The sequence below is a fragment of the Mytilus trossulus genome, chromosome 6, assembly GCF_036588685.1.
Source record: "Mytilus trossulus isolate FHL-02 chromosome 6, PNRI_Mtr1.1.1.hap1, whole genome shotgun sequence".
NCBI lineage: Eukaryota > Metazoa > Mollusca > Bivalvia > Mytilida > Mytilidae > Mytilus > Mytilus trossulus.
In genome coordinates this window covers 62,480,342-62,491,885 of record NC_086378.1, presented here as the reverse complement: position 1 = coordinate 62,491,885, position 11,544 = coordinate 62,480,342, and the positions used below count along the sequence as shown (strand labels likewise).

General features: G+C 32.7%; 1 protein-coding gene across 1 annotated transcript; it reads right to left on the bottom strand.

Annotated features, from left to right (window-relative positions):
* Nucleotides 1–3,160: 3,160 nt before the first annotated feature.
* Nucleotides 3,161–11,504, bottom strand: LOC134722883 (uncharacterized). The gene is made up of 6 exons (XM_063586516.1): nucleotides 11,401–11,504; nucleotides 10,799–10,978; nucleotides 10,210–10,294; nucleotides 5,781–5,916; nucleotides 4,869–5,048; nucleotides 3,161–3,405 (listed from the first exon to the last, which is right to left on the bottom strand). Exons 1-6 carry the CDS (start codon nucleotides 11,502–11,504, stop codon nucleotides 3,161–3,163), a joined length of 930 nt encoding a protein of 309 aa, XP_063442586.1.
* Between the last annotated feature and the right edge of the window lie 40 nt (nucleotides 11,505–11,544).

The window sequence follows — 11,544 nt, the reverse complement described above, 5'->3', positions numbered from 1 at the left end:
TTTTAAATACACTTTTTTCAAATACTTTTCCCACTGCTGATAATATTAATGAGATTGGTCTATAATTGGACATCATATATTAATTTGTCTCCAGTTTTGAAAATAAATATATGCTCAAAGTCAACTCAATTTAAAGAAGTTTTAAAAGATGCATTTTTTTCTTTCATAAAGCACAAATAATTTTACATACATTTAAAGCGCAAGAAATCTTAAATACCAACGTCCTGAGATATCGTGTATATTCGACTGGATAATTATACATTCGTACTTAATTGTTACGTAACAAGATCTGTGTGCAGGTAAAAAGTGTTGTATATTCTAAAGTGTTTATCACCTTCCATTGTACATTATGACGATGACACTTAGCTTAGTATGTCAGAATGAATATTTTAAGAAGACATTAAATTCGTAAATAATATATTGTAAAAGAGGGACGAAAGATACCAAAAAGGACAGTCAAACTCATAAATCGAAAACAAACTGATGCATGATTTTTTATTATTAATTGTGTTGGGCTTTAAACTAGCTGTCAGTAACTACGAGTACTCTCAAATCGTATTTTCCTGTTGATTCGACCTGTTGATAATGTTTTTTTGTTATTTTATATTTATATGGATCTTGTCTATGCACCAGCTTTGATTATTTGGAATATCTTTAGATGTTTACGTCTTCTTACTCTATTTGTATAAATTTCAAGATTTACCTGTATTATTAAAACCTTTTTTTTTTTTTTTCTTAAGCAAATATTTCCGAAGGGTTAAATATTTCGCAGTGGTGTCTTGCCATGGCTTTGTTTGGACTTTGTTGGTTTACTTTTTGGCCTTTAATATTTGTTCCTAATATTTTATTAACTGTGCATTTCAATTCAGATATCGCCGATCAAATTTAATAGTTCATTGTGTATTAATTTTGGTTTTTTGATTGAGTTAGGCCTGCCAATTGATATTTTATCGTTTGTTTTTCTATGTTGTGATGTTATGCTATTGTTTCAGAAAAAGGGAGAAGGTTTGGATCCATTTAACCGTTTAATCCCGCTGCAAATGTTTGCACCTGTCCTAAGTCAGGAATCTGATGTACAGTAGTTGAAGTTTGTTTATGTAATTTATACATGTTATACGTGTTTCTCGTTTCTCATTTTTTTTAATAGATTAGATCGTTGGTTTTCCCGTTTGAATGGTTTTACACTAGTAATTTTGGGGCCCTTTATAGGTTGTTGTTCGGTGTGAGCCAGGTCTCCCTGTTGAAGGCCGTACATTGACCTATAATGGTTTACTTTTTTTTAAATTGTTATTTGAATGGAGAGTTGTCTCATTGGCACTCACACCACATCTTCCTATATCTATTGACAACGCCATGGCTAAAAATGAAAAGGTCAAACAGACAAACAATAGTACATATTACAAAAAATAAAAAAAATAAAGAATAAAATACACGAACCCGACAAAAACGAGGGGTGATCTCCGGTACTCCGGAAGGGTAAGCAGATCCTGCTCCACACGTGGCACCCGTCGCGTTGCTTATGTGGTTACAGATCCGGTAAATAGTCTAATTCAATAGGTCACATTCATGAAAGGGAAGGTGATTGTAGTTACGACGTAAGGAACATATCCGATATCATTTGTATATCGGTCAACTAAATCGTGATGGCGTCCATAAAATTTACGAAGGGATGATTTCAACTTTATCATTTGGAACATTTGGTTTAATAGCTTCCTTGTGAGCAGCAACCCTCTATCAAAATAATGCAAACACGAGAATATCGTTAAATGGACACCAAGCACATTTTGATAGACTTGTGTACTAATAGATTTTCTATTTTAATAAAAGGCTGAAATGACATAGCAATAAGGTAAAAACTATCATCTACGGAGCGGAGGGTGGAAATAAATAATTTCCCAGAAAATTCGAATGTCTGCTCAAAGCAAGCGTTGCTTTCAGAATAATTATGTGTTTGTGCCTAAAACAAAAGCCCTGTTAATTAAGCATTGATTGGTTAATTCAAATGCAGAGTTAATATAGATTGGTTAATAAGGATAATCTTGAAAAAGTAATTAGTAAACGAGATTTCACATGCAGCAGCAACTGGGAAAACCCAAAAGCTGATTGGACCAAATAGCAGACAGGGATTCCCAATTAAAATTATATGTACCTGCATTGCACAAAACATATTGTGTATTAATAATCTATTTATACAAAAAAAATCACTTTATAATGTTGTTTTTATTGACAAAACCTTGCTAGCATTAAGGAAAAGTTATTCTGTCAGTATCATTTGGTACAAAAAATATATGTTTGTGTTGCTTTTTTTAACGCTATTTGTACTTATCTCCCATGCCTATCAAATTTGCACTTAAAACCCCTTTTCTCATCCTAGCATTGAAAATATATCTCAGTTCCAATAGGACTGAAGAATATAATTTATTTGGCTTTTGGTATAATGCAGAGTGCACAAAGACTCTAATAATAAAAAATAACATGCACTCATACGGACCCGATTAGCCATAATCTCAATTCTGAATACCATGTTATGTTCATAAAATGGCTGTGCCAATACAATCTGGTCACCTATTGATGTAATACCACCATTGATTTTCCCCTACAGTCTTTGTTAAATTTGCACTTTTCAAAGAATTGTACAGAATTTAATTTTGTTTCTAATAAAATATACTTTCTCTGGCACATTCTGTATGTATGTGCCTGTTCTAACTCAGGAGCCTTTAATTCAGTGATAGACGTTTGTTTATGTGTTGCATGTATATATTGGTTCTCGATAATTTTTTGTACATAAACTAGACCGTTAGTTTTCCCCTTTGAATTGTTTACATTGACATTTTGGAGCCGTTTTATAGCTGACTATGCGGTATGGGATTTGCTTATTGTTGAAAGCGGTACAGTGACATTAAGTTGTTATTTTTTGTGTCATTTTGTTCTCTTGTGGAGAGTTGTGTCATTGGCAATCATACCACATGTTCTTTTTCCGTATTCAGCCTGAGTAAGGTATCCTGTACAGTACTGCATGTACTAGTACTATAGAAAAAAATGTCACTGTACATTGAATTGCATGTAAGAAACTAACCATCACTGGATATTAACGAATACAATTTTCCTATGCAATTGGATGTAACTTTCTATGATTTGGTGGTATTACATCTATAACAAGTTATTCCTCAGTACATGTAAAATATTTAGTAAAAGATGTGACTGTTTTGGCATTAAAGCCATGCTCTAACAAAATAGATGTGAGGCCATTTTCACTGTCTCTGTTAAATGCTAACTGTAGATGTTTCAGACAAAGTACACTGTGTGCTAAACGTCTACCTGTAAGCTTGGTGATGTGTGAGGCCCTGATCAATGGAATGTAAGAATCTATTAGCAAAGCTGAACTGAATGGAAAAACATCCTTTTCTGAATATTCAAAGTGCTCAAGAAGTTGAAATAGACTTGTGACATCAGCACATGCATTGTGAGCATCATATTGTCCCGTACGAAATTATAAGGCGTATTACGCCTGCAAATAAGGCGTAAACCAGGCGTAAGTGGTAGTTACGTGCCTAGATCCAGGCGTACAATGTAAGGGAGCAGAACACGTAAATTTGTAGTCCTTACGGGCGTAGAAAAAAGCAGTAAACCTGGCGTAAATTGAAATAAGCAAGGCGTAAGTTTTCTTACGGGCGTAAATTAAAATAAGCAAGGCGTAAATTTTCTTACGAACATAAAACTGTTAGTATGGCGTAAATAGAAATACCCATAATGCTTTGTTTAAAGGATCATGGGATTTTTTTCAAAACTTGGCTCTTTGGTTTTAGTTTGCAAGAGTAAGACACATGGCAGCTTCATAGATATTCAGGGATAATTAGCTTATTTTGTGCTTTTTGGAAGAATCTGAAATTTGAAATACTGAATCAAATAAATTAATGAAAATTGTGAAATAAAAGGAAAGTAGTAATACATGGTAAATAATAATAATGTGAGTATAACTAAGTTATTAAGTATTATGTTCTATCAGAAATTTTGAAATCCCAAGACCTTTATCCTTGGATAATAACATTAAAATCTTTTACTTGAAGTTAAATTGCAGTATTATCATTTACATTTTAGTTCGAAAGACAATAAATTTCAAAAACAACTTAGTTAAAATGCTACTTTTATTTCAAGATAAAATAATTGTCATAATTCTTATTTAAACTTAAACTTATTTGAGCCAGTGTCTGCCTAAAATGTATTTATTTCTATATTAGCTTCTTCAATGATTAATATTTCAAGTTTTTTGTCAAACACTAAGAAATAAAAGCAACAGTACAAAAGTTTGTATCAAATACACTAAAGTACGTAGCTAGGTTAATACACTAAACTAAAATAAGTGTAGTATTATGTAAGGATGTTACGCCTGGTTTATTTATTGACCAGGCGTACTCATTTGCATATTTCGCCTATTTTTTTGTGAACCAGGCGTACTCATTTAAATATTACGCCTAATTTTACGCCTGGTGTACGCCTCAGTTATGCCTAGTTTACGCCTGGACATGCATTTTGTTAACACTGCAATGCCGCCAGGATAAAGTATGATGTTTACGCCTGGTTTCCGTGTCATATACGGGCGTCACAGTTCGTACAGGGTACGCCAAGTAATTTTGTGATCAATGTTTGTTGTTTATGATTTCCTATGTCTTTAGTTTTGAATTTCCTTCTTGCCAATTTTATTGTATCAATGCACCCATAGATATGTAACATAAATTCTGAAAGAAGACTGTGCTGACGTAGTTTGTTCATCAATATGGGAATGAAAAACGAAGCAATGTTATGACCGAAAAGAATTGGTTTCTTCTTTTTGCTGATAAAATCAATAAATTCCAGTAACACAATCTGACTATCTCTGCTTTTAACTGGTTTACCATGATGGTACATCTGGTCACAAGAAAAATCAAAAGTCAATCCTGTTATTTCCGACGATTTGGGAGAAATAACCTCCCTAGGTGATACATACTCATTAAATACAGTGGTTCCATCAAATGCAGCCAGCTGAGTTAAATCAGACTTCCTTGATAATCCTGGAACAAAAATAAACAAATATTGCATTAATAATTAAAAGTTTATCTTCTCGAAATGTGAGATGACTTTTTGGTTAAATTCTGCTTTAAATACTGTCTTTGTCCTATTCATTTTATAAATTTAAGCGGTAGCAAGTATTAAATGGTGGCCTCTTTGAAAACTTATGGCTTCTTGAAAAGTGCATCCAAATTAATGGGAGTCAAATTTCTTGATTACAAGAAAAACTGTTTCAATTTTAGCAGTCCACCCTATTTTCACATGAACATTATATTGCGATTTAATTTTCATCTAACTTAATTTTACCTATCAAGTTCATCAGGAATAAAGCAAAATTTAAATCATCGCCTATAGTGTATGCTGTCAAACTGTAATCCATGTCAATTTTATTTTTCATGATGTAAGGGGCATAACTCCCAACAAACATCAGTAATATATCACTTTATTCCAGGACTATCATTGAAGTATTCCAAGTACAAGTTTTGTAAATACCACAGAATGGATGTTTACTACGCTTTATGTTATGTCACTTTCATTTATTTCACGGAGTTACAATTACATTGTAAGCTTATTTCACTTACTTCCAATAACAATGTAAGTTTTAAGGTCATAGTAACCTTATTCCAAGCATCAATATTTGATTAAAGAATCACTAATGAGTAGGCACATCATGTGTCTTGTGTGCAATTTTTTTAGCCTGATATCTGTGATTCAAATTGTTTGTTTACACTTACCTGTTGTTTCTAAATCAAAAACTACTACAGATTCTTCTCCTTCTAACTTCATCTTTGATGGAATAGTTTCTGTGTCAATATGTTCTTGCACTTCTATTTCTCCTCCATAGGTGTCTCCCTCTTTCACTGATTCTCGCTAATTATCTTTCAATTTCTTGGACTAGAAACAATACAAAAAAAGTTATGAACAATTATGGAAGAAGTGATTCAGATGCAAATGCACAGTGGGATCTTTAGAACAACTGCTATTCTATGTTGAAACATTTTATGTTAACCTTTTGTACATTAGAACAAATTTCTCCTTCAAATCAAAATTAGGAGCCAGAGAATTCTCCCGCTGTGGGTTTTCAACTAAAATGTTAATAAATTTAAAGGCTTAAGGCTTCTCCTGGATATGAGGATTCCACACTGTTCATTGAAGACCCATTGGTTGTCCTGGGCTGTATGTCTATTTTCACTACCTTGTTAGGTTCTTGTCTCTTTTACACATTCCCCATTTCCATTCATTTTTCTTTTTACAGAAATATTCCATACTTCCATTGCTAGGATAGAAGTACAAAATAAGGTGATCCTCCTCTGAGTTTCTATTTATTGCTTTAATGATTATGGAATAATTTGTTTGACTTGGATGACTAACACCAAAAAAAAGCCTTCCTTTATTGTGAGTCTTTTTCTTTTGAAATCAATAGTTGACTGTGTTTTCCTAATCTGTTTACGCCTTCGATCCTTTCGAATTCCATGAAGTATGGTCAAATGTCCAGGAGAGAGTAGAGACCTCTTATGCACCTGAAAAGAATGAAGATATTTGCATGTAATGTATTAACTTGAACTATTTTGAATGATTCATTTACTTTATAGATATAAAATTTAGAATGTAGAGAAAAACAGAAGCCCTGGAGTGCCATGCAAAAAAAAAATTTCAACTTGTGCGCACAAGTTACCAACTTGCGCGCAGAAGTTACACAACTTGCGCGCACAAGTTACACAACTTGTGCGCACGAGTTATAAACTTGTTATAAACTTGTGCGCACGAGTTATAAACTTGTGCGCACAAGTTGCACGTATTCTTATAGACATGCGCTGTTTTGCTAGAGAGACTATTTATGGAACGCCGTAGCTGCCGAATACAAACGTTTATATACATTAATGCACATACTTTTCAATGTCTGCACATGTTTGTTCTATGTATACACATACTTTGCATATATATGAACATAGTTTACTTTATATGCACTTATTTTTTATATATATATGCACATACTTTTCCTACATATGCACATCGTTTACCTTATATGCACATACTTTTCCTACATATGCACATCGTTTACCTTATATGCACATACTTTTCTATATATCTATTTGAACATAGTTAACCTCATATGCATATACTTTTTTTCTATATATGCACAGACTTATTCTACATAGGAATGTACAAATGTAGTTCTGCACGTGAATACTTTACTCAGTATATATGGACATAGTTTTTCAACGTGAGAATTACAATTCATATTATGCTTTTCTGTTGTTTTTTTCAAACTGGACTAAGCCTAAGGGTTCCAATATCATAAAAAGAATGTGAATTAAGAATTTCTTAATGATGTATGTTGTTCAATTAAGCAACTTTTGAAATCATTTTCATATGAATGCAATACTATTTTGGCATGTATGATGGTATGGCGCTGTTGTCTTCATCTATAGTCACTTATAGTTTTAATGCCATAACTTTGTATTTTGTATGAGTCGTTTGTTTTACATTTTAACACAAGGATTATTATCACTAATGGCGTGTTGAATTCAGTGGTTTTTGTCCCAACAATTCAGTGACAACGGGTCACAAGTTATGTTAATGCATTTAAGCTACCGCTTTACAAGCAGAGCCAAATACAATGAACGTTCCAACTATGTATTGGCTTCCGAAGCTACACAAAACACCTAACAAATATAGATTTGTTTTGTCTTCAAGCCATTGTTACACAACTAAATTGTCTATTCTTCTTACCAGCACACTTTGTACAATTAAAAACCTGATAATAAATTATTCAAATAAGGCTTTCGAAAATAGTGGAATTAATTACTTTTGGAGTGTCAAGAACTCGTTGGAAGTAGTTGATAAATTGCATACTTATATTGGTGATTTTGAATCTGTTCAAAGTTTTGATTTTTCTACCCTGTTTACCACATTGCCTCACATTCTCATTAAGAAAAAATTCACACACCTAATCCAATGGGCATTTAAAAAGTCAGAATGAGAATATATATGTTCAAACTCTTTTAGGTCATTTTTTAGTAGCAATAAACAAAAAAACTATGTCAATTGGACATGCTTTGATACTATAAATGCCCTTGAATTTTTACTAGATATCATTTTTGTTCTCTTTGGGGATTCCGTATATCGTCAGGTTATCGGAATTCCAATGGGGACTAACTGTGCACCACTTATTGCGGACCTGTTTTTGTATTGCTATGAGTTACAATTTATGACAAAAATAAGCAAAAAACCCATCGAAACAACATCTGATACATAAATTTAATAATACTTTTCGATTTTTGGATGATATTTTGGGTCTCAATAATGACGACTTCAGTATGTATATTAATGAAATTTATCCTGTTGAACTTACTTTAAATAAAGCTAATACTAACAATGACCACTGCCCTTTCCTCGATCTTGATATCTATATCACTAACGGAAAGCTGAATACTACAATTTATGATAAAAGAGATGATTTTTCATTTCCTATCGTTAATTATCCATAGATGGTGACGTTCCCTTGTCACCATCCTACGGTGTTTATATATCTCAACTTGTACGATTCGCTCGTGTATGTAACAATGTTTTAGATTTTAACGTGAGAAATTTATGTATTACTGAAAAATTATTACACCAGGGTTTTCGATATCACAAACTAGTCAAAACATTAACTAAATTTTATCATCGGTATAAGGACATAATTCGTAAATATAGCTCAACATGCAGACTTCTTATACGTTTAGGTATTTCACATCCAATTTTTTATGGAAATATTCTTTATAAAGCACTAAGGTGTCACCTCAGAAACTAACAAAACTTTTGAAAAGACTTATTAAGAAGGGATATAGCTACGATACTGTTGTCAGGTCATTAAAGGTTGCATATTTTGGCATTAATATTGATTCACTTATTGGGTCTTTGAGTCGGAACTAAACACATGTATTCAAAAACAAGTTGTTGGCATGACACGGGTTATGTTCTTCTCATATATGTCAAAATGGTATGAGACTAAACCCCGAACGGGAAGGATTGTGCCTGATGAAATCATAATCTTTCTGTCAGTTTTATTGAAGTCTTGAGCTGGCATGTCAGTTAACTGCTAGTAGTCTGTTGTTATTTATGTATTATTGTCATTTTCTTTATTTTATTTGGTTACATCTTCTGACATCAGACGCGGACTTCTCTTGAACTGAATTTTAATGAGCGTATTGTTATGCGTTTACCTTTCTACATTGGCTAGAGGTATAGGGGGAGGCTTGAGATCTCACAAACATGTTTAGCCCCGCCGCATTTTTGCGCCTGTTCCAAGTCAGGAGGCTCTGGCCTTTGTTAGTCTTGTATTATTTTAATTTTAGTTTCTTGTGTACAATTTGGAAATTAGTATGGCGTTCTTTATCACTGAACTAGTATATATTTGTTTAGTGGCCAGCTGAAGAACGGAATTTCTCGCTATATTGAAGACCTACGGCGTTCCATAAAGTAGTCTCTTTAGCCAAACAGCGCATGTCTATAAGAATACGTGCAACTTGTGCGCACAAGTTGTGTAACTTGTGCACACAAGTTGGTAACTTGTGCGCACAAGTTGAAATATTTTTTTTTGCATGGCACTCCAGGGCTTCCGGAAAAAAGTACATATCTGAAAAAAAATAATATCTCAAAAAAGATCTAATTATAGAATAACTTCACATCAATTCACGAACGGAAGGTATGTAGTGCATGAGTTAATTATAAGTGTTGTTTGGTCATGATTTGAATATTTTTCTCTATTTGAATTTTTGCATTAGTTATTCTTTTTATTACACTGGCAAATGGCATTTTTTCTTCTGAAAATAAGGTAGAAAATGTAAAGGAACATGACAAAACCTATTGTTGTATGGTGTCAGGGGAGTTAAATAACCACATTTATACACAGAATTATACGACTTTTCAAACTTTCTATTTCTCTTTAAATTCTCTCTCCTCTTTTTACCAATGAAAGCTAGTATTATATTCTATAAACTGTTTGCTTTATATGCAGGTCCATTATATTATACTATTATTGTAATTTTATACTGTATTATGGAGAAAACTTCATAAGTAGGATTTACTTGTGTCTAATCCATTTTGCTTTAATTCAGCAAATAAAATAAGTTTTTAAACTAAGCATACATAATAAGGAAAGCCCCTAAATACATTTACCTTGCTTAACCAACCATAGCCTTCGTTCTTTTGCATCACAGCTGAAGACACTCTAGCTTTTAATGATTTAGTCCATCCATAAAACCTGAAAAAATCTCATAAATAAATATTCAACATACAAACAAAATAGTTTATGCTCCACAAAATTAAAACACATAAATATGTCTCTCTGTTGCAGCTAGTCCTGGAAAATGACAGTTAGTGGATCGTAACTGTGTGGGGCATATGCATATAATGGTAAAACAATTGAGATGAGCTTGAGTTCAGAGCTGTCACGGTCTTCCACATCAAGGACATTTACATGATTTTACAAAATTTGTATTTATGTTTTCCATTTTTAATCAAAAAGTTAGACATTAAACACCACAGATTGCATTGAAATCACAGTTACCACACATTATTTCAATACCAGAGGGTGTGTCACTGACAATTTTTGTGTCTTACAAAAATGTCTGTTTAAAACTGGAATTGTTTTACTTTGAATGTTTTAAATTACAACATTGAAGCTAAGGAAATTTGTGGAAACACACTTCTGTTGCTGAGATTTTAACCTAAATCAAAAGAAATCCTAAAGTAATATAAGGCATACCTGATCATACCTGTTTTTTGGGCAAAACTAGCAACACTGTTGTTCAAACTTTCGTTTGACTGCGTTGACCCTAGGTTTAACAGCCTATCTGCTCTTTCAATATAACTTTGTGCCAACTTGTCCAGCTCTTCCCTCAGCTTGTCTCCAGAAAGGGCTTTCCCATTGGGTAAATGTTTGAATCTGTAATATAAACAAACAGAAAATTAGACTGCATTGCCACTGGGTTTTTTTCTACACTTATAGCAAATTTCTAAAAATGTCATTCAGTCTAATGATCTTTTTTGTTCTGAACACATCTTACTGTAGTTAATATTAATATGACCTGTGATCAAATGTGAAAAATTAAATTCTTAACATTAAAGTTTATTTGTAATCCACACAGTACTTTTAGAAGAAAGAAGTTTTGAAAGTTATCAGATGAGCCAAGACAAAGATGGATAGATGATTAATACAATAGTTCACATAGCCCTACAATTGTGTTAATTATACATATATATATACTTTACTGAACTCTAGGAAATTAGAACTTGTAAAATAATTATTGCAGCATTAAAACATTAAATGATCACTTTATCAGGGATCACTGTCATGGTGTAAATTACCTAAATTTGGTTGGATCTTTAACATATGTACACCAAGTTGAACTGCACTGTTCATGGTGTCCAAAAATATGTGGCACTATAGTGGCGAGTTTTTCTGTCTTCATTGATTGTTTACTATTTTGGTGTTTTGAAATAGTATACATA